The sequence below is a fragment of the Myotis davidii genome, unplaced genomic scaffold, assembly GCF_000327345.1.
Source record: "Myotis davidii unplaced genomic scaffold, ASM32734v1 scaffold54, whole genome shotgun sequence".
Taxonomy (NCBI): Eukaryota; Metazoa; Chordata; class Mammalia; order Chiroptera; family Vespertilionidae; genus Myotis; species Myotis davidii.
The window spans coordinates 931239-957872 of NW_006287915.1; the positions used below are offsets into that span (position 1 = coordinate 931239).

Sequence of the window (26634 nt, forward strand, 5' to 3'; positions counted from 1 at the left end):
TCGTTGCTACTTCATAACTGCAATGTTGCTACTGTTATGAATCGTAATGTAAACATCTGATATGCAGGATGGTCTTAGGCGACCCCTGTGAAAGGGTCGTTCGATCGCCAAAGGGGTCGTGACCCACAGGTTGAGAACCGCTGTCCTATCTGATTTGATTCAGTGGATATAGCATTGGCCTGCAGACTGAAGGGTCCCGGGTTTGATTCCGGTCAAGGGCACATGCCTGGGTTGCGGGCTTGATCCCCAGTAAGGGGCATGCAGGAGGCAGCCGATCAATGATTCTCTCTCTTCATTGATGTTTCTATCTATCTCTCTCTCTCTTTCCGAAATCAATAAAATAAAATATTAAAAATAATAAACTATTTGTAATTTTAGATTTACGGAGGAGTTGTAGAGATAGTTCAGAGAATTCCTATATACCCCTTAACCAGTTTCCCCTAATGTTAACATCTTACATTACAGTGGTATATTTATTAGTCATTCTGTACATTTGTCAGAACTAAAAGAATCTGTTTTTTAACTATCGTCCCAACAAATTATTTAAGTCTTTTACATGAATTTGCTTCTTAAAGCCTACTTTAAAAAACAGAAATAATGTTTCTAATAGTGGTCACACACTGTTACCTACCCGGTTTGACTCATTGGGTAGAGCATCAGCCTGCAGACCAAAGGGTCCCAGGTTCAATTCTAGTCAAGGGCAGGTACCTTGGTTGCAGGCTCCTCCCTGGCCCTTTGCCCTAGTCGGGCTCTGGTTGGGGCTCATGCAGGAGGCAACCAACTGATGTGTTTCTCTGACATGGATGTTTCTCTGTTTTCCTCTCCCACTCTCCCTAAAAATCAATGGAAAAATATATACAGGTGAGGATTAACAAAAAAACAAAACAACCCCCAAAAAGTGTGTACAACCAAGAAATTTAATTTATTCAGAATGGACAGATTGGAGAAGGCATTTCTGAAGACATCCTGTTCTGCTTTAATCCTTTTTAATAAAGAATCAAAAAAATTTTGTAGGACTTTGAATACTAAGTGTAATACCACAAATTGGACGCTGAGGGTTAGCAGTGTAGATGTAATGTTAGATCTTGGCTGCTAAAATCAGTACCTCTTAACACTTTAAATAATAAGCATATAAGCATGTTGATATAAGGAATCATACCTTACATCATTTTGTGAATTAAAGACAAAGGTTTTAACTTCTTAAAGATAAAAACTTCATTTTAATGTGGGGTTCTAAGCGTGATTAAAATTTTTTTAATCTGTATTATCAGTGGCATTCAGCCATTTTTCTGCCTTACTATAACACACTTTACCTTAAGTTTTAGTTTTCTAAAAGCAGGGTTTTTTCATTTGTTTTTGGTTAATCCTCACCCGAAGATATTTTACCATTGATTTTTAGAGAGAGTGGAAGAGAGTGGGAAAGACAGAGAAACACATATCGATTGGTTGCCTCCTGCATGAGCCCTGACGAGGGCCCAAGCCGGGGAGGAGTCTCCAACCAAGGTACATGCCCTTGACTGGAATCAAACCCGGGTCAGTAGCTGATGCTCTATCCATTGAGCCAAACAGGCTAGGGCTTAAGTTAATACTAGTCTTAATGAGAAAGAACTTAGGCTGTTTTGATCAGTTCTAACAGTATTCAGGCTAACCAAGAGCATTGTTGACAGTGTTCCAGCAAGCATATCTAGGTTAGGCTAACGGGTGTGGTTGTTTACCAGTGATATGACATGAAGCACATTTGAAGAGACAGGAAGGTTTAGCTGACATTGATTGGGACCCGGACCTTTATTTTTTATTTATTTTTGTAAAATATATTTTATTGATTTTTTTACAGAGAGGAAGGGAGAAGGATAGAGAGTTAGAAACATCAATGAGACAAAAACATCAATCAGCTGGCTACTGCTCACCCCCTACTGGGGATGTGCCCGCAACCAAGGTACATGCCCTTGACCAGAATCGAACCTGGAACTCTTCAGTCCACAGGCCGACGCTCTAGCCACTGAGCCAAACTGGTCAGGGCGGGACCCAGACCTTTAAACTATCCTGTATAATAAAGAGATAATATGCTAATTAGATGAACAGCAAAACGACCTTCTGGACGAAGCCAAGGCTGCAAGGGCCGAGCCCCTTGCATGAATTTTGTGCATCGGGCCTCTGGTCTGTAATAATAAAAGCGTAATATGCTAAATAGACCAGACGTCCAGAAGGGGCTGCAGGCCTCTACTCATTACATAATTTAAAAGGCTGACATTTGATAGAAGGATTCTTAAACTTTTTAAAAAGATTTTGGTGGGATCATAGTGAGTATAGTAGGTGGCAAATTTTGGCTTTTAAACATGAATTTGATAAAAATTAATGCTGTTAAAAATAAAGGGGGTTTGTTCAGTGAGGTACTAAGTAGCCTAAAAATTTATGCAAGAATTGACCATTCCTAGTTGTCACAGGAATTTGAATAAAGATCCTTTGTATTGTTTCTTTTCTGTGATTCTAACATAGACTCTTTAGCAATAGTGCCATTAAAAAGTCCTTACATGATAGATTCTAAATGCCTACTAGTAACTTGCTTATTTTAAGCTGTATCCTCTGAAAAGTTACTTGGGCTACATGAAAGTCTCTGTCCCATGATTTTTCTAAAAATATATTTTTATTGATTTCAGAGAGGAAGGGAGAGGAAGAGATAGAAACATAAATGATGAGATCAACTGCCTCCTTCACGCCCCCTACTGGGGATCAAGCCCGCAATCTGGGCATGTGCCCATGACGGGAATCTAACCTGGGACCCTTCAGTCCACAGGCCAATGCTCTATCCACTGAGCCAAACCAGCTAGGACTTAATTGATGCTTTTTTAATGGGCGTATACATTTCTTTTCGGATAGTTTTCAATGTGGTATTGATTTAAAGGGTTTTGGTTTTAAATAAGTTGTATGCTTTATTATTTTTTTTAACATTGTTGTTTCTCTCCATAGATATTTGGAGTTCTTAACAACATGGCAGACATTGACAAGTAAGTGGCAGATAGTTTGTTTCTTTTTCAGATATTTGTACTGTGATGTATAGTTAACAGCAATACTAGTTATGTAGTAGGAAATATATGGTAATGACATGTTTAGTGCCTACTCTTTATAGAAGTTGCATACCATGTATCCAAGACAAAATGTTGTATATATAATCATTGTCATAAATACAGCAAACCATTCGTCAATGTTTATTCTTAGGAAAGTGCTGAGCACAATAATGAATCATAAATACTTGCAGAGTCCACTTTATCCTATATGTATTTCCCAAAGATTTTTATGCCGAACATTGTAATGTATCATACATGCAAGATAGAAAGTGTTATAAAATGTCTATGTAGAGTTTAAAGAATAATAGGGCACTGTGTGCAAGCTTTTAAAAATAGAACATTACTACTGTTAGAATGTGTGTCCCTTCTCAATTCTATCTTGGCTTTTGTCTAATTTGTTTCTTTGTTGTTTTTCTTTAGAAATTTACCACCTATAAATTCTTATGTTTAATTCTGAAAATCTGAGTAGTGGTCACACACTTAGATATATAAAGAGAAAGGCAGTATTACCACTATGAGTTGAAGGCTTCAAGATAGGAAAATAAAAGGCTATCTGGGTCATGGTCTGGCTTTAACTTTATTGAGGCTTTTTTAACTTTTCAAAGGCTGATTTTGGAGAAGTCATTGGACAAGGTCATGCATCCTGCAAACAGGGTTAGTAATATAGTGTGGATGGGTATCTTGCAGAAATGGTCAGGAAAAATGGGATGTGCTGCAGTATATGCTGCTTGTAATTTTACAGTAGCCTGCCAACTTAGAGAACAGGTTAAAACAATACTTGGGGGTAGGAGTGGCATGATATTATCTACAGCTATTACAGGCAACAGCATGGAGATGGAAAGGCAGGAAAATTTTATCACAAGGGTAACACATTGAAGTACTATACATGTAAGAATCTGACTAATTTTCCCAGGCATGCTGTCTTCAGCATAAAAAGAAGATGGGCAACAGGCATTTTAGTGATCGTGGCTTTCAAAGTATTGTTGCCTCAATCACGTTCCTCCAATCTGGATTTCTTAGATCAGCTAAGAAATTGTGCATCTATTTCTATCTTACTGAGGTTTCTTTTTGTTTCTCCTCTCTTGGGTTTGCTGTTTGTGATATCCCCTGTTTTCTTTGTTGGTTCTTTAGTTTACTATCTTGGAAGAGTACAAGGGAAGTAAATTATTTTAGATGGCATGAATGAAAATGGCATTTCTGCTCTTATGCATGATAGTTTGTGTGTAGAATTCTAACTTAGAAATCATTTTTCTTAAGAATTTTGAAGGCATTGCTGCTCCATTGTCACCTGGCTTTTAGTCTTGCTGTTTTGAAATTCAAAGTCATAATTCTTGATCATTTACATGTGGCACTTAAAAAAACGCTACACAATGTATCTTTATTCTCGAAGCTACTCTGGTTTCAGAATTCTGAAATTTTATATTATTGGAACTTTTTTTTATCTCTTGTGTTGTGCATTCACTGGTGGACCTTCAGTACCAGGGAATATTCTTATTTTTATTCTGTTTTCTCTTTCTGGATCTCCTATTATGTTGTGTGTTGGACTGATTCTTCTAATAACCTTTTGTACTATTTTCCATCTTTGTCTCATTGCTCTTTCTAAGGAAAGCTAAAGAAACTTTATCTTTCAACTCTTGTATTGAGTTTCTAAATTTCTGTTTTTTAGTTTTCATGAGCTCCTTTGTTCTCTGTTCCTGTTTTTATAGCATCTTGTTCTTGTTTTATGGATTGTAATATATTTTCTCTGGATGCTTCCTTCTCTGTGTAGTCATATTTGCTCTTACATTTTTCTTTCCTCTGTTTCGGTCTCAATGTAAGAGGCTTTCCTCAAAAAAGAAGGTAATCATTAAGGTTGGGGTGGGGTGGGACAGGCAGTTGAAGAACTTTTTAAAAAATAGTTGACTAGAACATTTGAGTGTTGTGGAAGGGGAAGCTTATTCATTTGGGATTTTAACGGAAGGTCTTCAGTGTGGGCATTTGTTATGAGAATCCCCAGTGACAGAATGGTTTTTTTTTTTTTTTCTGGGCTGGTCAGATACACCTCAGTGAAGGATGGGTGTTCTGGGAGTCAAATTGGGAGATGACTGCTAGGAAGGGGTCTCTACATTCACTATTCTACTGTGCATATGTCATATGTTTGATACTCGTAACTGTCTGTGATCCTTTCATCCAGCTTCTCAGTTTAACCCTTTCCAGAGAAGAAACTGTCATCTGCTGTAGTGAGGAGAGGATCTGAGAATTTAACTGCTTATCAGGTTTTGCTCTGTTCTTCCTGTTTTATCCAGATTAAGTGTTCTTTTTCAGATTCTGTGTTTGAGCTGGTTCTCAGCTTTCCCTCTGCTTAGATTTCGGTCCTCAGTGAAGTTGCTGCTCCTGAGTCTCCTTGTCTGTCCTTCAGAGTGTGTCTGTTTAAAAACCCTTTATCATAATTTTAGTGGGGATTCTGGAAGGATTGAGATCAGATGAGTATGTGCAATTTGCCATCTCAACTGTCTTTTTTAAATACATACTTTTATTGATTTCAAAGAGGACGGGAGAAGGGGAGAGAGAGAGAAACAATCAGTGATGAGCAAGAATCATTGACTGGCTGCCTCCTGCATGCCCACTACTGGGAATTGAACCCACAACCCGGGCACGTGCCCTGACCTGTAATTGAACTGTGACCTAGTTCATACATAGATCAATGCTCAACTACTGAGCCACACCCTTCAGGCACTTTCATTTTTTAAATTTTGAGGGGGAAAAAAAGGTAATTACCTCTTTATTATTTAATTTTGGATGCCTGCAAGCCTTTGGAGAAGGAAGGGAAGAGGGAGTTATTTAAAGCAAAAGTTAGCAAACTCTCTGTAAAGGACCCGATGTTAAATATTTTAGGCATTTTGGGCCATGTGATCTTTTGTAACTACTCAGCTCTGCTGTTACAGTGTGAAAGCAGCCAAAGACAATACATAAATGAGTTAACTGGCTGTATTCCAATAAAACTTTATTTACAAAAATAGGAGTGGGCTGGATGTGGCCATGTCACATAGTTTGTGGACCCCTGTTTTACCTTTAAGATTTAGATGTTTAATGAATGGTTGAATGAAATGACACTGAAGGAAGAGCAAGTTTATACATCAGAGATATTCCAGAAATGATTATTTTTGTTTTTGATGAGAAGGCTGATTTTTTTTTTGTCCCTTAACACATTGTTTGCGGGTAGTTTTTATCGTGCGCTAACAGGTGGCGCGGGCCATTTTTGCTAATTTTTTGCGCAAATGGCAACGTTCAGTAAAATTACGATAACTTCAGTTTACGTATTTATACATTACCCGCATTCTACCGCTAGTCTATAAAAAACGTATTAATACGTGTCCCGCGCTCTACTATCAGTCAGCGTAAAACGTATAAATACATTTCCCGCATACAATGTGTTAATTGAAGGGAATATAAATTTTGCTAGCAGAATACAGTTGACTTTTTCTGTACTTGTCCCCATATGAAAATTAGACAGTATTTGTCCAAATATGAAAATTTTTCAAATGCTTTTCTAAACATGTAAAGCAACTAAATCACTAAACCAAATAAATAGTAAAATGTAAAATCTCTATATATTGACTTAGATATTCTTATTTCCCTTTTTAATGCTAATTATAATCTCATCTTCAGAAACTAGACTTTTAAGATGAAATGGGAAGAATGTTATTTTACTATTTTTTACCTTCTCTTCCAATGCTACCGTCCTCCTGGCTTTGCTCTAAGCATAAAGTAGTCTCAGGCTTTTTAAATTTTTACTGTTTTCCCATCTTCACTGTGAAGGAAAGAAAAAGGATGAAAGTCCACAAAGATATTGAGTACAGACTGTATGGTTATCCCACAGCCATCAGGGATCCAGAATTCTTCTGTTTTTCGAAACTCCTTCATCCTTAGCAGGTTGCCTCATGGTCCAGTGTGGCTGCCCAGGCTCTAGACATCACATCCATATTCTAGGGAGGAAGAAGTGTAAAAAAAGGGGGGGGGCCTGTTAGCTGTTTACCATCCTATAAAGGAAGGTTTCTCAAAGTTCTATATTACTTCATTTTCTCTCACTGCTAAAAATCTAGTTAATGTAGCCACAAGCTAGCTAAAAGGTAGGCTGGGAAATGTAGATTTTTCTAGCTTTGTGAATTGCCATCTCATATAAAATTAAGGTGCTTTTACTAAGAAAAATCAGTAAATATTGGGTAGGAAACGTACTTCCTGACATCATATTCTCTGAACCAAAACCTGTTAAACCATATTTTTAAAGGTTGAAGTATAAACTTTATATTTGACCACATGCTTTTAAATGAAATTTAAAAATATTTGTACTTGTTTACATATGAAGTTAGAAAGAAAACAGAATTCCCTTTTAGATTTTCTATTTCATATTTTTGAAAGAGGCATATTAACCTAGGAAATGAATTGAAGTTTTTCTACATATTTTATTTTTTTGGTAATTTGGTACATTTGAACCTTGGTGTGATACTATGATATTGTAGCAAAGAACAGTCTGAACTTGATCAAGATTTGGATGATGTTGAAGAAATAGAAGAAGAAGAAACTGGTGAAGAAACAAAAATCAAAGGTATTATTTTACATTTTTTCAGGCTCTAGTGATTACTGGCACATGTCTTCTAGAGCAGTGGTCGCCAACCTTTCGGACCTCGCGGACCACCAGTTGGCGACTGCTGTTCTAGAAGGTAGTTCTCTTTTTGATCCTTATCCACCAGCCCGTACCTCAGTTTAGTAACAGTTGTGTATGTGTGTTTGATGTTGGGGGAGGGAAGAAAGAAAGGAGGGCCAGAGGAAGATGGGGATGAAATGATGGTAAGGTAGGAAGGTGTGAGTATAGTGACCCCTCATAAGTCACCGTGTGTGTACCCTCTACTGCTAGAGTGACATGGCATAGTTGGGTCAAACAGCTTAGCTACCCATGAGTTTTGTCTGAATTTAGAAATGTTAGAGATGGTGGGAGTTGTTTTTGGTGGTGCTTCTAAACAAATACCATTAGTTTAAATTTACTTGAAAATATTTCATATTTAATATGTAGACAATATATAGTGTGTGTGCATGCCCTTTTTAATCCAACCAAAAAAGAGACATTAAAATTAATGATGGTAGTGTGGAATTATACTTCTTTAGGTTTTGTCCTATAGGTAGGAGCCAAGAATATTAAGGTAACAGATGAATCAACTTTTCATTTTTAAGCCAGAATGAGGTTAATTGTTAAGACTAGTGAACTTAGTTTTAGTTATCAACATTTTCTTAAAAGAGAACATACCATGTGTCCTTAGTGGCCAGTATTGATATTCTAAAGATATGGGTTACCACAACTATACATCTAATCAAATTAGTACTAGCAGTCATTTGAAAACATGATTTGAAAAATTAAATGGAAATTTTGGGTAGTGTCTGTTGAAGAAGATAGCAAACTAATTTTTGCATATATCTAGCTACATTTGGGTTAAGTGTAATTTCGTGACATGCTGATAACCAAATTTTGTTTGGTTTTAGTTACAACCTTTGACTTAACTGTTAACTTTCTCTATTAAGACATATGCAAGCACATTATACAAACAAACTATTTAGGTTACTCATTGTACCTTTTCCCAGGCTCCAAACTGTTACTGTATTTGCAGTTTTCTGATAATGTGTTGTCTGCCTTCAAAGAATTATCGAGTCATAGATAGGCATCTGGATGAAGCTTTGATCATCTCAAAATGCAAGACGGCTGAAACACAAGATAGTAGTAAGAGAAGGAATACTATTGATAGAAGTTGTGTAAATGGTCCTGAGACATGGCACATACTAGAGATCATTAGGAATCTGAACATTAGGTTTTCCTAGAGTGAATTTTCTTTAGCTTGCTGCTCATCTCTACTCATACCAGCTAGTCAGGAAACCTCATGATTGGATTGTCCTATTAAAATAGCATAATACGTTTTCATAAAATCCTTCTTTCGATGCCCCCTCCCCCTTTTTTTTAAGCGCGTCAGCTGACTGTTCAGATGATGCAAAATCCTCAGATTCTTGCAGCCCTCCAAGAAAGACTTGATGGTCTGGTAGAAACACCAACAGGATACATTGAAAGGTACAAGTTCTTTTTCATAGTTCTTATTTCTCTTTCTGTAATCAACATTGCAGGTGTATCTATTTTTAAGGCCATCTGGGACTTATGTACATAATAGTGGAAAGCTCATGTTGGTTAATATCTAGGTTTTGCTAAGTACCACCAACTTAGAGTTGGTCTTTTTAAAGTTTAATTTCATCTCCACAGGAAGTATACTGATCTTAATCATTTCTGAGATTTGTTTAGAGGTTTTATTAGAAATGCACAGAATTAGAAGAAATAACAGATTTCTTATGTAATTTTTGGCAATATAAATCATTAGTAATAGCCCAAATATTCTATTCTGCTTGCATTTTTTTATATGGCTTTATGATTTTAAGATCCATCCATATGCCGAAACCGGTTTGGCTCAGTGGATAGAGCGTCGGCCTGCGGACTGAAAGGTCCCAGGTTCGATTCTGGTCAAGGGCATGTACCTGGGTTGCGGGCACATCCCCAGTGGGAGATGTACAGGAGGCGGCTGATCGATGTTCTCTCTCATCGATGTTTCTGACTCTCTATCTCTCTCCCTTCCTCTCTGTGAAAAATCAATAAAATATATTTTTTTAAAAAAAGATCCATCCATATGTATCTGTAGTAGCTTCTAGCCTCTAAATGGTTCCCGGATCTCTGTGATGTTTGTCCACCATGTTTTTTGTTTGTTTTGTTTTTAAATATATTTTATTGATTTTTTACAGAGAGGAAGGGAGAGAGATAGAGAGTTAGAAACATCGATGAGAGAGAAACATCGATTAGCTGCCTCCTGCACATCTACTGGGGATGTGCCCGCAACCCAGGTACATGCCCTTGATCGGAATCGAACCTGGGACCTTTCAGTCTGCAGGCCGACGCTCTATCCACTGAGCCAAACCGGTTTCGGCCCACCATGTTTTTTATTATATGCGTTTTCTTTGATGGATAACTAGATTGACTCCAAGCTCCATCAACACAAAGTCCATTGTAATGGTCATTGTACATTTCCTCTTAAGGAACTATGTGAGAATTTTTTTGTGATATGTACTTATCAGTGGGATTGCTAGTTCTGGGCTTTGCAAGCCTTAGGTACTTCCAGCTTGCTTTCTAGGATGGCTGTATCCAATACAGTGAAGATTGCTTTATCTTTCTGTCCTTTCCAACAGTTGGCATCATTCAGCTTTATAGTTTTTTTACTTTTCAATTGAAGAGGTACAGGCTTATTTTATTTACATTTCCTGATTTCTGATGAGTTTTTCTCATAATTGTGAGGCTTTTAGGTTGCTCATTTGTATCCTTTTTCCTATTTGGGCTTACTATCTTTTCCTTGTTTTGCAGGATTTCCTATGTATTCTAGATATTAATCCCTTATCAGTCATTTTTACTTACTTTACACATAACACCCTCTAATGAACAAAAATTATTACTTTTTATGTTTATTCAGTTTTTACCTATGATTTGTTCTTTTGAAGTTAAGTCTTTTCTAGTTTCTTCTCTGTTTCCTATTGACTAGTTTTACCGTTAGGTCTTCAATTCCTCTAGGGTACATCTTTGTATTTAATGTGAATAGGCATTCACTTTTTTTTTTCTTTTTTAGTGTGCTAGCACATTTATTGCATATCACTTTTTTATAAACACATGTGTTTGTCTTTGAGCAGGACTCTGCTGTTTCATTGATCTTTTTTTCCCTCTTGTTTTGTCATTGTCACACTTAATTACCATGGCTTTATAGTATGTTTTAATATCTGGCAGAATGAGTTGCTTTCTTCTGCCACCCCTCACCTCACACAAGCTCCCTGCTCCCATTCCCATCATGGTTTGACCTATCTGTACACCTTTATTGTACATATATGATTGATAGTAAGTTTATCAGGGTTCTTTCAAAAAACAAACTGAACTAAAATTTTGTTTTGCTTCGTTAATCCTCACCTAAGGATATTTTTCCATTGATTTTTAGAGAGTGGAAGGAGGGGGAGAGGGAGAGATAGAGAAACATTGATATGAGAAGGACACATTGATTGGCTGCCTCCCACTTGCACCCGACCATGGCCAGGGATCGAGCCTGCAACCGAGGTACATGCCCTTGACCAAAATAAACCTGAGACCCCTCAGTCTGCAGGCTGATGTTCTATCCACTGAGCAAAACCAGCCAGGCCCAAACTAAAATTTTTGATAGCTATTGCATTGAATAAATAAGTATATTAGCATGGTAGGGAGTTATGTCATTTTTCATATTAAATTGTTTCATCCATATCCTTATATCTATTCAGATCAGACTCTGTGTCTTTATTACAGCTTTTCTATATAGTCTGTTCTTGGTCAATTCCTATATACCTTAGTTGTGTTGCTGTTGTGAATAGTATCTTAATTTTCTAATGTATTTTATGACTGGCTGTTCTTGATGTAGAGAAGGAGGGCTCTTGGTTTTTTTTAAGTTGATTTTATATTGGAAATCTTGATACACTTACTATGGTAATTCTATATTTTCTCCAATGGGTGAAAGATCTTACCTGCAAATACTGGCAGTTTTACCTGTAATCTTCCACGTTACACTATACCACATGTTTGTTTTTCTTTCTTTATAATACTGGCCAATATTATGGTGAGCATCAGTGTTAAAAATGGGCATCTTTGTCTTATTTCTAACCTTAACCAGGAATGAATAGAAAATCTCCATTTAATTTGTGTCTATGATTTTTATGACCATTTTTTTCTGTAAGTTTAGATGGTCTTTTGACTTTTTATTTGAATCATTAAGTTCATATTTATATTTTTTGAAATACATAGTTTGAATAACAAACTAACCTTGCATTCCTGGAATAAGCTTAATCATGATGTATTGTTACATCATTGAGTTAGGTAGTTAATACTTTTATTCAGGATCTTTATTCATTAGTGAAATGAATATATGCATGTATGTATGTACAGTAAAAAAACTTTCAAGGGTGGTTATTCTATCCCTTGGTTTTAGAGCCTAATGAAATGAACATGACTACTTTTGCTTTTTTTTCTGTTTCCTGTAGTGACTTGTATAAGGTAGAAATTAACTGTTTCTTGAACCGTTGGTAAAACTCTTAAAAAATTGACTTGGATCTTTGGGATTTGGGAAGTAGAGGTTCTGGGGAATTTTTTCTGATTTTTTTAATCTAATTGATCTCTTCAAGTTCTCATGCCAACTTCAAAGTTTATATTCTTCTAAAAAGTGGATGCATTTTACCAAGTTTAAAATTGATTAGTATATATTTCATGATATTTTTTAAAATCTGTGATTATTTTCCCTTTGTATTTTGCATCTTCAGTTTTGCTAGTTGCCTCACTCTTATTTGGTTTTTAGAACCAACTTTTGATTTTTTTATTTCCGTATGTATATTTGTTCATTGCTGCTCTTTCTGTGGCTTTAATGTTATTATTTCCTTCTTATTTCTAAGTTTCTAATTTCTGTTTACAATTTTTTAATTGAATGCTTAGTTCGTTTAATTTTTTAAAGAGATTAATTTCTCTCTTTGACCTTAATATTCTGTTTTTGTAAATGTTCTGTGAATGTTAAACATGAAGATCTATATGCTTAAATTAATAGCCCAAGCTTACTCATTGTGTTGTTTGGGTTCTTCTTACTTCTCATTATTGTCTGCTTGATCTAACCATGTCTGGGAAGGATGTGTTAAAAATCTTAATTTTTCTGTTCTCACTAAATCCATCAGTTGTGGATTGTGTTGTAATTCTGTTTGTCTGAGATGAAGATAGCTTTCTTTTGGGTTCTATTTACCTGGCATGTCTTTTTCCATCCTTGTATCTTACTCTAATGTGAATATTTGCTTCTTTATTAGTAATTTCAACTCTTTACATTTCTTAAAAGTGATAATATTTTTGGACTCAATTGCTACCATATTTTCCTTATTTTTAGATTTATTGTTTGGTTTGTCTTCTGTTTTTCATTGAATAGAACAAGTTGACTTCTGGTTTCAAAGTTAAGTGCATTCTTTTTTTTGTTCTTATAGGAGAGTGGCTCATAACCCAATACCTAATTTTATTTATTCCTATTGATTTTTTAAATTCACCAATATCTATATTGCTTATAAATAACTTCTCTAGTCCTCTATTTCTTTCCTTTAAGGCAACAGTAAAATTTCTCAAGGTATTTGACCACCCTTACCTTATCTATAGCCTCTTGAGGATTTTTTTTAAACTTACAAATTATTTTTTACAGTTCTCAATTATCTTAAAATTTCACTTTATTCTTGTGTATATACAGTATTTTCTTTTGAAGCCTTATGTCAGTGTGATTTCTTTTGTAGGTTATTTGCTTTCTTTATTAAACTCTTAGAATTTTCTTTTGTCTTTGATATTCCTAAACCTCAATAACATGTCTGGGGTTAGGGTAAAGATTTTCATATTGCTTTTTAACTTTGAGAAATTCTCTCTTTTTTTAGATATTCACCTCCCTTTGTTTTTTAACTATTGCTAATGTTGTCATTCATATCTCAGAGCTTTTCTATCTCTCCTATCTGGAGAGCTTTTCAACCTCAGACTTCCTTCAGTTGAACCTGTCTTGTTTATCCTATTTGTTGGTCATTTAGTTATTGCATTTATCATAATAATCCTGTTTCAGATTTCTTGGTCTTGTCTCATACTGCTACTATCTTCCCTCTTCTCTAAGTATATATATTCTATTGAAAGTCTTAGTCTAATATTTCTGCTTCGGGTGATAAGTATTTCATTCATGTGTCTAGGTATTTTGGCCTTAGAGCTTGGGGATTATGATAATTATTGAGGGAGGAATGAAGATCAGACTCTGGTTTGTGACAATCCTATGGAGTTTAAGGAGAAGGGGAGGGGATGAGCCTAAGGAGAGTTTCAGTCACTTCAGATTTAAAGTTCGCCGACAATTCTGGGCAATATTTTGGCTGCTTTGGGAGGAGGCAGTCTCCTGGTTGTAATCCATTGTATCTGGATTGAAGGAGGTGGAGCCAGTGCTTGTGGGTTTTGAGTCAGTCCAGTTTTCATCAAATTCTTGTTATTCTAGAAACACTGGCACTGGGCTCTGAAGGGTGAAGGGGACAGCAGTGAGTGTTGAAAGGCAAGCGCAGAACTTAAAGGCTACCCATTCTGGTCATCCTAGGATGTTTTTCCCAGGTGGTATGTCAACCCCATACCAGTTAAACACAGACTTCAATCTCGGAAATTGCTTGTATATGTGTGCATGTATGGTATATGTACATGCACACGTGCACACTGGAGTGGGAGTAGGGGTCAGCAGCCCAGTGACAGAACATTAAGCTTTTTGTTTGTAAGAAATAAAGTTGATAATGTTTTGGTATTTGCTTTTTTAATTGATTATCTTTTTTAAAAATATATTTTTATTGATTTCAGAGAGGAAGAGAGAGGGAAAGGGAGATAGAAACATCAATGATAAGATAGCATCATTGATCATTGGCTTCCTGCACTCCCCCAACTGGGAATCGAGCCCGCAACCTGGGCATGTGCCCTTGTCTGGAATTGAATCCAGGACTCTTCAGTCCGAGGGCCAGCGCTCTATCCACTGAGCTAACCGGCCAGGGCTTTACTTAATTATCTTAACTAAAGTGATTAAGTAAGATATTACTTGATTTACAACAATCTGTGTATGGCAGGAAATTCTAATCTGGATTCTGGATCTGTTGCACAGATTTACTGAAGTTAGGTAAATTTTGAATGTTAGCATATTTTGGGGAGGTAGAGAGAGGGGTTCATACATGTAAGCATTCTTTGAGGGGTGCATTCTTTGAGGGGCACACAGACTAGGTATGTATAACCTTTTAAAAATCTATGTGCCATAGTAAATTGTATAATATATGAATTATATCTCAATAAAGTTGTTAGTTAAAAAAAGCACGTCTTCTCGTCATAAAATATTATAGTCTTATTTAATATAATTTCAAATTCCAAATTAAATAGAGACTACAATAGAAAATAATGGTGTAGGGTACTGTCCTATTTCCCAGTATACATATGCGCCCTTCCTTTCCCCAAATACTAACATACAGGTGAGAAATTATTTTGTCTGTTGTTTGAAGAAAGTTCAGTTATCATTTAGTATTATCATTCCACTAGAGGCCCATTGCACGAAGATTCGCACAATAGACCTTCCTTCCCCTGGCTGCTGGCACCGGTTTTCCTCTGCCACCCGGGACCCAGGCCTTTGGTCCGGCCGCAGCGAGGCTTGGCCTCTCTGCTCCAGCTGCCATCTTTGTTGGGTTAATTTGCATTAATTTGCAATCAGTAATTTGCAATCATCCTGATTGCCTGGTGGGTGTAGCGGAGTGATGACCAATTTACATATCTCTCTTTTATTAGTGTAGGTAGCTTTATATATATATATTCCTCACCTGAGGATATTTTTCCATTGATTATTTTGGAGGGGGCGGGGAGACAGAAAAATCAATGAGACATAAACACATCGATTGGTTGCCTCCTGCACGAGCCCCAACCAGGGCCTGGACCAGGGAGGAGCCTGCAACCAAGGTACATGCCCTTGACCAGAATCAAACCTGGGACTCTTCAGTCTGCAGGCCGATGCTCTATCCACTGAGCCAAACTGACTAGGGCCATGACTTTTTTAACTTTAGAAGATAAGACTGTAGGTTACAGCTGAAATGCCAGTGCATAAGAACAAAGTTGAACTTGAGTACAATGAAAGGTTTGGGTTGATAATATGATTTACATTTTCCTATCAGTTTAATGTATCCGGCTAAATATCTACTTTTGAACTTTTATAGTATAGAGGCCCATGCATTTATACCTCTTAAAGATTAATTATTTTGAGTTAGTATATCTTCGCTTCAAGTAGGAAACCTATTATGCTTCAATTTCAGAATGATAAAAGAAGTGTAACTTGTGTCTTACTGGCATGCTATGTAATTGATGCTTTCTAATCTTTCAGCTTGCCTAAGGTAGTTAAAAGACGAGTGAATGCTCTCAAAAACCTTCAAGTTAAATGTGCACAGATAGAAGCCAAGTTCTATGAGGAAGTTCATGATCTTGAAAGAAAGTATGCTGTTCTCTATCAGCCTTTATTTGATAAGGTAATGCTTTCTATTACTTTTGTTTTAGATATGTAAAATTTGAGAAGGTAGTAAAGCTCCAGAAGCAAAACTTTTTTAAAGATTTCTTATTGAGTTTTAGAGAGGAAAGGAGAGAGAGAGAAAGAGAAACATCAATGTAAGAGCAAAACATCAATTGGGTGCCTTCTTCACACCCTCTTGGGATCGAGCCCACAACTTGGGCATGTGCCCTGACGGGGAATCAGGACAATGCCCAACCCACTGAGACATTGGCCAGGGCCATAAATAAACTTTCTTTAGACCTCTCAGCAAAAATGGTTACTTGATGTATTTGGGAAAACTATCAATAATAGCAATTCAAATTATGGTATGCATTAATTAAGATCTATGGGTTCCTAATGAGAAACAGATAGTTTTTAGCTTGGATATCATGTAAGCTTTTTTTTTCTTCAATCATTTTAGCGATTTGAGATCATTAATGCAATTTATGAACCTACGGAAGAAGAATGTGAATGGAAACCAGATGAGGAAGATGACATTTCGGTTGGTACCAACTTTAATTTGGGGTGTTTTATACTTTGGGAATGAAAGCATTTCCTTCGAACTTCATGATGACATACAAAGGATTGTTCCCTTTTTTTCAAGTGAGGAAATGGAGGCTTCTAGGTGACTTGCCCACAACTAATGGCAGAGCTGAGACACAAATCCAGTGCTCTGTTAAATGACCCTGTTTCTCCAGTATTGCTACTTTAATGTTGGTTGCTTAAGAGAATATAATCTATATTATAAAAACCCAGTGGCCCTAATGCCATATGACCAAAGACTGGTCACCAGGAGGCTGTGTGCATGCCGAGGCATGTGCAGGTGGGTGGGGCTGCCTGCGCAGCGAGGTGCCCGTGGTTGGCCAGAGATTTGACTCTGAGTCTCGCAGCGCTCCGGGACTCGGCGGGGCCTGGGGTCCCGGGTCTCATGCAATTTCACACGCTGGGTCACTAGCATTTTTATAAGAAAACATCAAGGAATAAAGCATTGGACAAGGTTTATATTTCTTTTGCTTTTCCTGTTTACTATTCTTAAAAGTAATTATTTTTCATGACTTTAAAAAATTATTTTCCTAAAACTTTTTTCTACACCATATGGCCCTGTAAACTGTGACCTACTAAACTGTTCTCTTCAGGAGCAGTATGGTTGTAGCAATCTTACATAATAAAAGGCTAATATGCAAATAGACCAAAGGGCGCTATGACGTGTACTGACCACCAAAGGGCAGGCGTTTAACACAGGAGCTGCCCCCTGGTGGTCAGTGCGCTCCCACAGAGAAAGTGCTGCTCAGCCAGAAGCTGGGCTCACAGCTGGTGAGCACAGTGGCGGTGGCAGGAGCCTCTCCTGATGACTCCACAGCAGCACTAAGGATGTTCAACTGACGGCTCCTGGACTGTGAGAGGGCATAAGCCTGGCTGAGGGAACACACACACACACACACACACACACACACACACACACACCCCAGTGCACAAATTTTGTGCACCGGACCTCTAGTATTTATAAAAGTAAGGTTTGGTATGGGTAACAGCAGTATTTACACAATTGGACTAGAACTGTTTGGGCTGAAAGTTATAATTAGTGATTGAGGGTTTGTTGGTTTCTATATTTACATTTAATTTAAGGGGATGTATAAGATTTTATCAAGAGGTTTAATTTAGGTTTTCAGTAATGTATGCTGTTATTTATCAAGGAGGAGCTGAAAGAAAAGGTCAAAATTGAAGATGAGAAAAAGGATGAAGAAAAACAAGACCCCAAGGGAATTCCTGAATTTTGGTTGACTGTTTTTAAGAATGTTGACTTGCTCAGTGATATGGTTCAGGTAATATTACTCATAAAAATATCAGGTTACCTCAGAGAGTGTAAACCTTTGAAATTTAAATGTTTGATGACTAGTCTCTCCATAGTTGACATTTGTAGAATGGTTGCTTTCTTTTGAAACAGCTATTGTCTGTAGAGGGAAAATTGCAGCTTTTTTTTAATGTAACCTAATAAATTATGATTCATTTTTAAAAAATAGATAATGAAATAGTCCCTTTAATAATTGGTCATTATTGTCTGGTGCTTTCTCAGACAATAGCTGTGTGCCTTCTGTCTCAGATGCTTAGTGTGGAGGTAGGATGTGAGAGACTTAACCATTTCAATTGTCTTACCCAAAAGACCTTTTCAGTCTGAAACAGCTATTCCAAAGTACATTTGTATTTTATAAGAATGCTGTAAAAATATTTTTATTGATTTTAGAGAGGAAGGGAGAAGGGGAAGCAGAGACATCAATGATGAGACAGAATCATTGATCGGCTGCTTCCCGCATGCCACACTACGGATAGAGCCTGCAATCCTGACCGGGAATTGAACTTTGACCTCTTGGTTCATAGGTTGATGCTGAACCAGTGAGCCACACCAGCTAGGCTATCTTTAACTCTTTTACAGTTGTCACTTTTTCTGGGAAACATTGTCTTATAATCAGAAGCATTTCTTGAGCCACTGCCATCTGCACTGTAGTACTTGTTTCCTGATATTTTTATTGTTGGAAGTTAGTATCACGAAAAACAAATGATCTCAAAACAATGACTCCTTAATAGAAATTCTACTTTAACCAAGTAGGAAAACATCAAGCAGAAAGAAGGAAAGGAACAAGAGTAGCTAAGAGCAGCAGTTATAATCAATCAGGAAACATTTGAAAGCAAACATGCCTATTTTAGACTTGGTTTTGTGCTCTTCAGCCCATTCAGTCTGGATAATGAAGTAGTCATTGCTACATAAAACTTAACTTGAAAATGTCAGTCATTTCAGTGTTCATTGTCCAGTGGGAGAACACTCGTCCTAAAATGCCACATTACTTACTCATTTTTTTTTCTTTTAATTTGAAGGAACATGATGAACCTATTCTGAAGCACTTGAAAGATATTAAAGTGAAGTTCTCAGATGCTGGCCAGCCTATGGTAAAAACTTGGAAATACTTTCAATTTTTGTAACATATGTTTACAGATAAATAAGTGGGACTTTTTAAAAAGAGGTGTGACATTTAAGGGTTAGAGATGGGGATGAGATATTAAAAGTGATACTTGGTATACTTAATTATTGGTAGGAAATAAATGTTTAGATGTTGATAATGTGATGCAACATTTCCTCCCTCTTAACTATTTTCAAAATACAGTTTATCATTGTTCCTGGATTTAAAATGTATTAAAAAAATAATACCAAGGAAACATGAGTAATAAAGTACTTATTTTGTATTAAAAGGCATGTGTCTGGGACTTACATAAAATAGAAGATACTAGAGGGGGGCCCCTAATTTCCCGTTATGAGAGCTCAACCAACAGCTTTTCCCCAAAACCATCAGTAGTATAATGTAAAGTATGGGCAAAGCTACTAAAGGTTATAGATTCTTATATTGGCATGTAGTAAGGTTGGGCCTTTTCTCTGTCCAGCTTACATTCTAGTCAAAGATTTAAAATTTCTCTTTGTGGGATGGAGAGAGAAATGAGGACTTGGTCAGTTTATTCAGATGTGCCCAACCTATTTCATAAACATGTTACTAAATAGTATTGTATGCTGAACTAAGATTTGTGCATCATTTTGCTTTTAACATAAAGAAGATTTATCTGTTTCCCAGAGTGGGAAAAACCCTGTCACTTAGAATTTTATGTTTATAAAAACTAAAGATAAAGCTTTACTTATTAAAGAATTGAAATTGATTATGTAGGAATTTAATTCGTTTTTTAACTTTTTTTTTAAAGAGTTTTGTTTTAGAATTTCACTTTGAACCCAATGAATATTTCACAAATGAAGTGTTGACAAAGACATACAGAATGAGGTCAGAACCAGATGATTCTGATCCCTTTTCTTTTGATGGACCAGAAATTATGGGTTGTACAGGGTGAGTTTAATTTTATTATATTAACAGAATGTTACATCTGTGTTTGTAGTACTTATGATTTGTGATATTGGTATTTCCATGTCTGTGTTAGATACATACATAAATAGTTTATCTCCAAATATTTGAGTAAAATGTTATCTGAGAAATTAGCCATTTTCCTAGAATTCTTCTTGGAAAATGGCTAATATTATAGACATTTCTCCAAAGGAAGTGCACATTTAAATTTATTATATTGTGAGTTTATGGTGATTGTAAATATGTTTATGAAAAAATTTGGTTAGAAATAAAATTTTTCTCTTTACACTGCTATAGAAAGCACTTGGACCAATTTTGCCCTCTAAAATTTAAAATTAAATATACTATTTATTTGGGAAAGTCTTAGCAGTTGAAAGTAATGTGTTAATTGTGATAGGAGATTTTTCTTTTTCTCTTTGTTTGGTAGGTGCCAGATAGATTGGAAAAAAGGGAAGAATGTCACTTTGAAAACCATTAAAAAGAAACAGAAACACAAGGGACGTGGGACAGTTCGTACTGTGACCAAAACAGTTTCTAATGACTCGTTCTTTAATTTTTTTGCCCCTCCTGAAGGTAAATAGTGTTTGAGTTTGCATATTGGTGGTGGTTTTATTATAAGCTTTGTTTAATTTTTTTTATTCATTTGAATTTCTCTTCTCAATTTTGCAGTTCCTGAGAGTGGAGATCTGGTAAGCTGCATTGTTATTTAATTGTTGAATTGTTTACTGTGTATGAAATTAAAGGACTAGTTCTCAAAAGTGGGGAGTTGGGGTAGTTGCCACTAGGTTTGTAGTGCATGGGGAAGCTCTCGATGCATCTGAACAGTTCCATTCAAAATGCTCATAGTGCTTTCACTGAAAAATGCTGAAATGCTCAAGAGTTTCTTTTCTTTTGAAACTTGGCAAATACTTTGAGGAATTCAAAGTTTTCAAGACCATAGTTTTCTTCCTTATTGAAACTAGAATATATTTGTGAAAGCCTGAGTGAGATTCTATTATTCCACTTGGTGTTTTTAGTAACTAATATTTTTAAAGGAAAACAGCAGTTATGTAATTAAGTTGCTTTATTTATATTTTACTTTTAAGCCATAAAAAATAAACAATAACTAGTTCACTAATTTTTACTCCCCAAAATTTCTGAGTATATACACAGTTCTGCTAACTTTCTTTTTGTAAAAAACTGTAAATGACTGGTGGGTCATACCACATTTAAGTAAGTTTTCAAATGACAGAAAGTTAAAAGTGAAGTTGAGAGTTACTTCATGATTTAAACCCAAGAGTGTTACATGTGCTGAATTAAGTAACAAAGTTAAATTTTGTGCTTTTGTTTTTCTTAAATAGGATGATGACGCTGAAGCTATCCTTGCTGCAGACTTTGAAATTGGTCACTTTTTACGTGAGCGTATAATCCCAAGATCAGTGTTGTACTTTACTGGAGAAGCCATTGAAGATGATGATGATGATGTGAGTGGATCTGAATCCTGCAATAAAATCATTTAGTGAGTGTATGATAGTCAGAATTGGTGAGAAGTTTAATGAATAGATGTAATTTTTAGAAAGCACAGCAGAATAATGCTATTAGGATAATTCCTGATGTCCTGTAGATAAATTTTTTGAGTTGTTTTAAATAGATTCTCTTTGGGTTCATTTATTATAGTTTTTATTTTTCTGCTAATAGGAAGACTGCTCTGAATTAGTGAAACTTCACAATGTTTGGTTAGTAATGTAGATCTATTATGCTCTTGTCTTTCACCAAATAAAACATGCCAAGAACTTATTTTAGTGCTTAAGATAACAATAGTAGGAAGCATAGAATTTTTATTCCAAGGAATATTAATTAAAGATTTATGTAAAATTAGGTTGTCCTCAAAGGTTTGGGTGTCTTTTATTGCTAAATGGCAATAATTCAGATAGACATTTTGTGTCTTGTGTCCCACACCTAAGTATAAGAAAGTAATATTTACAATAATAGCTGTTACATCACATTTATTTATTCACTTTAGGGAAAATATTTTTCTTTTTTTAGATACTAGTGGATACAATGATGGATGTAAATAATGCTGTTCTCAAAGTTTATTCATCAAACTTGACCCCTTTTTCCTTTTTTTAGTATGATGAAGAAGGTGAAGAAGCGGATGAGGTAATGTTTACCAAATGAGCAAATAATACTGTTTAAAACATTGAGAAGCATATTGAATGACTTATGTATTCCTTTGCTATAATCATTATTCTGTGATAATGCATAAAAAACATTTTTGGAAAAATTATGATTTTAGAATCTACAGCCAAACAATGTATGTATAAGGTTTCAATAAATAAATTGTAAAACTCAGAACATTTTTTTTATTTCAAATAATTCTGTTCTGCTGCAGGGTTATCAGCTCTTTGAAGAAGTCAAAAGCTGCAGTAAACTTTTCCCACGTTGGCTGCAGTAAATCTTTTCAATAAAAGCTGTCTGGATGTCTCAAGTTGTGTTGGGAAATTTTTCATAATAGAAGCTTTCATATTAAATTGCATTGTCACCAAACTCTGTAACATGAAATTCTATTGACCTATAGAGTAACTTGTTTTAAATTCTTCCTACATTATGAGCCATTTCTTGCCTACTATGTACCTACTTCATGGATGCATTTTGAACTTTAATATAGGAAGGGGAAGAAGAAGATGAGGAAAATGATCCAGACTATGACTCAAAGGTGAGTATAATTAGTGCTGTTTTCTATTAAATTTAAGGCAGGTTAAATAAAAGTTAATATCTCAATATAAAGTTTAATTTTATCCTTTAAAGTCTAGGCCATTAAATATATATATATAAAATCCTCACTGGCATTTCAACAATACACATAATTTCAGTGCATCTCTTCTAAGAAACTTACTTTAGGTTCTGACCTTATATTTTTAAATTCCAGGCTAAGTAAGCCCTAGAATTCTTTTTATTTTCACTTGTATTGATTTCAGAAAGGAAGGGAGAGGGAGAGAGAGAGAAACATCAATGATGAGAGAGTCATTGATCGGCAGCTTCCAGCACCATCTACTGGGGATTGAGCTCCCAACCTAGGCATGTGCCCTGATCTGAAATCCAACTGTGACTTCCTGGTATATAGGTCAGTGCTCTACCATTGAGCCACACTGGCTGGGCTAGGATTCTATTTTAATGGCATGCTATCTTGTACAATTTTTTGGAAACATTTTAAATCACAGCTTGTGGTTTTAGGCTGTTTCCCCTCCAAAGGAAAGCTTATAAACAAAGGTCAGCTTTTAAACCATCTGAATGTAGGAGTACTTGAGAATTAGGGGAGCAGTACTGCTTGTTAGATTCTACCAACCACCTCCCTTCTCCATCTGAGTCCCAGAAATTTGTCATATCAGGGTTAGTAAAGGCCTTTATTTTCTTAAAAAATACATGGTACATTTTATCAGGATTCATTTGAAACTGGTTTCTCTTTAATTCACTCATTTGATAAATGCTACAAAATATCCAGAAGATACTTTAATGTACTGGGCAGGTAAGAGGAGATAGTTAAAAATCAAATTAAATATTCCAACACATATGACTTACTCCTAACAGCTAAATTCTGAATGGAATTAGTATTTTTTTGAGTAACTAATCTATAAAACGGCAAAAATAATGGCTACTACAACTAACAAATTGCTTGGTTATTTAATTTTTCAAGATTATGGCTCTGTCTCATTTTATGGAGTTCATTCAATAGTATAAAACTTGGATTTTATTTTAGCATTTTCATAATCTGCTAATGTTTGAATAATAATTTGCTATCATTGCTAATACCCCTTTTTTGATTTGCCAAATTTTTGACAGTGGTGAGATAGTGTGATAAGGTCATTAATTACTAATGAAATATTAACTGAAGCTGGTAGAAAAAAATAGATTGACTTGTTGTTTTCCTTTAACAGAAGGATCAAAACCCAGCAGAGTGCAAGCAGCAGTGAAGCAGGATGTATGGCCTTGAGGATAACCTGCACTGTAATAGCCTAAATACAACTATTACTTACAGACTTATGTTTTTGTATTTTCTTGGTAGACTCAATAATTTTTTTAAAGGGAAGGAATTGATATTTTAAAGACAATTTTGTTCTACCTAGCATTTTAAATTTAGTTTTTCTGCCAGATATCTTGAATGCAGAAATTCTCTCACACATTTTCATTCATTGCTACATAGTTTGGTTCTTCTGGGGTATTTTTATCATGTAACTGTTAGATAGCGCTATGAAAATAAACAAACTGTTAAATGAAACAGATTTTTTTGTTATCCTAATTTTTTTCCTGAAGAACCAAAGTATTTTTTCAGCTGGTAGTTAAGTGTTAGTTTTGTCTTTCATTACTTTGTTATAGAGATGCAGTGCCTATACTGAAACAATTCATTTTAAAAACAAACTGGTCAAGACAATCTATGGTTAAGAATTTCCAGTAAGACCACATCTATTAACTTTGTTTAATGGATTTTTAATATTTTAGGTGACATAGTTAACTATAAAGAACCCTAACTCAATTGTATGGTTATTGGTTAGTTACCATAGGGAGACAAATGAAATCTAGTATTTTCAGACATTAAGCTTTATTATTTTAACTGTACTTTTAAATTTAACCTCCATTAACTAAACATCTCTTCTTTGTGGTAGGGTCTACCTTCTGCTTCCCTGGAAAGGATGAATTTTCATCATTTGACAAGTTCATTTCAAGTTTTTTGTTGTTTCTTTGTTTGTTTGCTTGTTTGTAGCCTAAAATAAAAATGTCAAATATAATTTTAGTTCTCACAAGATAATGTCTTACAATTTTGTACTAATTCAGGCAGAAGTGAAGCCTTAGCTTGAATTAAGTATTGTGCCCAGTTTACTATTATATTGAAGAAAAGGGTGCCAACTCTGGACGAGGTGTACTACATTTAATAAGACAGTATAAAAAAAAGACAAATGGTGTAATTGTTTTTAAAGAGTAAGTTAAGTTTTATTTCCTTTGGTTAGAATGAGAGAAGGCCTCAAGCCTCTGATGAATTCCAATTCTTACTGTTTAAAGTATGAGTATGTTGTTTACCCATGCTTCTGTTTACTATGTATTAAAATGGGTAGTACTGTTTACTTAACTACCTCACATGTGTTAGACATATTAATTAAATTATATATGAAATAATTCTCAACCTATTGAAAGCTTAAAAATTTGGAACTTTTTGCACCACAAGTATGATATTCAGCCTTTTAGTCTACCACAGTTTGCTAAATAAACCAGAAAACAAAAGTCAAGTACTTTACTCTGGATCTGGTCAGGCAGTGCTCTTTTGGTGGCTCCTTATTTAATAAAAGTGGATGGATAACCAACTATTTCAAAGGTCCAAGGATCGTTTTTAGGTATTTTTGTTATGACCATAGAGAACATGGTTCTAAAATAGAAGTAAGACCGTTTCAAGGGGGTCAGGGGAATCCCACTAAATTTGGTACTGTAGAGCCACATTGAAAATACCTCAGGCTAATTACTGTTGATTTTTTCTGGTGAACTGAAAGTTTTGGCAGTGAGGGTGGACTAATTGGATTGTAATTGGAAAACAGCTTAGAGTTTCTGCTTATAACAGAATAACATTAGGTTCATTTTTAGAAATGATAGAGCTTCCATTTTGAAAATTTAGTATTATGGTCTTAGAATGTGAATGAATACATTTTGTTATTTGTATAGTACTATCTTTTTCACTCCTGAGATTTTAATTAACTGCTGGAAATCCTTAACCAATTGCATTAGTTTATGTGGGGGGTGGGGGGATATGCCATGAAAACACCTGATGTTTTTCCTCATCATTTTCAAATTGATTTTGGTTGCTTTGATTAGACCTTCTGTGCTAAGGTTTTTTTGTACCCATAGCTCATTTGAACACATCTGAACTTTAAAAATGTTAACCTAAAGATAGGTTCTCATTTTTATATGAACTTTAAGTAGCAAAACCACTATATTCTTTTTTTTCATTAGGAAATAGCTATTGCCAAAGTAAGGGAGAAGATACTATTTCATCTTGTTATATAAGGGCAATGTGATTTGCAGAGGAATTGCTCTCTATTAATAAAGTTGGGGTTTCAAGGGATATCAGTGTTCATCTCTGCCATCTTTCCAGTTCCAAAAGATTCTATTCCATTGAAGAAACTTGAGATATGTAATTGGAAGACCTTAATAAAATTTGCATTTAATTTTATAAAATGTACTGGTGATGTTTTGGGTGGTTTTTAAATAAAAATACTACCTTTTTATAAGAACAGAGTAGAGATGTTTAGAGTTGGCTATTCTGTGCTTAGACCATGATGGTCTGTAAATTTGATTACTTTTAAATTATGAGCAACCTCCCAAGCCCTGCTGAGTGGAGTTTCTATTGGAAGACTAAAAGGGACTTGCACAGTTCTACAGATTTACTGGAGTTAACTGTAGACATTTTGAGATGACTTCAAGCTTTTAGTTATTAGTTTTTTCTAGCCCAGGCATTGGCTGCCAAGTTCTCATTCCCCCCGCCGCTGC

The 26634-nt window shown here is 35.5% G+C and overlaps 1 protein-coding gene across 3 annotated transcripts; it reads left to right on the forward strand.

Annotated features, from left to right (window-relative positions):
• The first annotated feature begins 2907 nt into the window (after positions 1-2907).
• NAP1L1 (nucleosome assembly protein 1-like 1) lies at positions 2908-26326 on the forward strand. 3 transcript variants are annotated; one of them, XM_006759728.2, is made up of 15 exons: positions 2938-3005; positions 7565-7650; positions 9054-9156; positions 16067-16208; positions 16650-16730; positions 17923-18051; positions 19100-19171; positions 19970-20109; positions 20552-20697; positions 20794-20813; positions 21465-21587; positions 22234-22263; positions 22772-22819; positions 24039-24108; positions 24765-26326. In XM_006759728.2, exons 1-14 carry the CDS (start codon positions 2989-2991, stop codon positions 24072-24074), a joined length of 1173 nt encoding a protein of 390 aa, XP_006759791.1. In that variant the 5' UTR covers positions 2938-2988; the 3' UTR covers positions 24075-24108; positions 24765-26326. The 3 variants fall into 3 exon arrangements, with proteins under 3 accessions (XP_015416821.1, XP_006759791.1, XP_006759792.1); XM_015561335.1 differs by lacking the exons at positions 7565-7650; positions 9054-9156 and having other exon boundaries at positions 2908-3005; XM_006759729.2 differs by lacking the exons at positions 22772-22819; positions 24039-24108; positions 24765-26326 and adding an exon at positions 22496-22591.
• The last annotated feature ends 308 nt before the right edge of the window (positions 26327-26634 follow it).

Coding starts and splice junctions, on each gene's coding strand:
- NAP1L1 (XM_006759728.2), top strand. Junction 19,172..19,969: donor CAGATGCTGGCCAGCCTATG/GTAAAAACTTGG, acceptor TTTTTTTTAAAG/AGTTTTGTTTTAGAATTTCA. Junction 21,588..22,233: donor TTGAAGATGATGATGATGAT/GTGAGTGGATCT, acceptor TCCTTTTTTTAG/TATGATGAAGAAGGTGAAGA.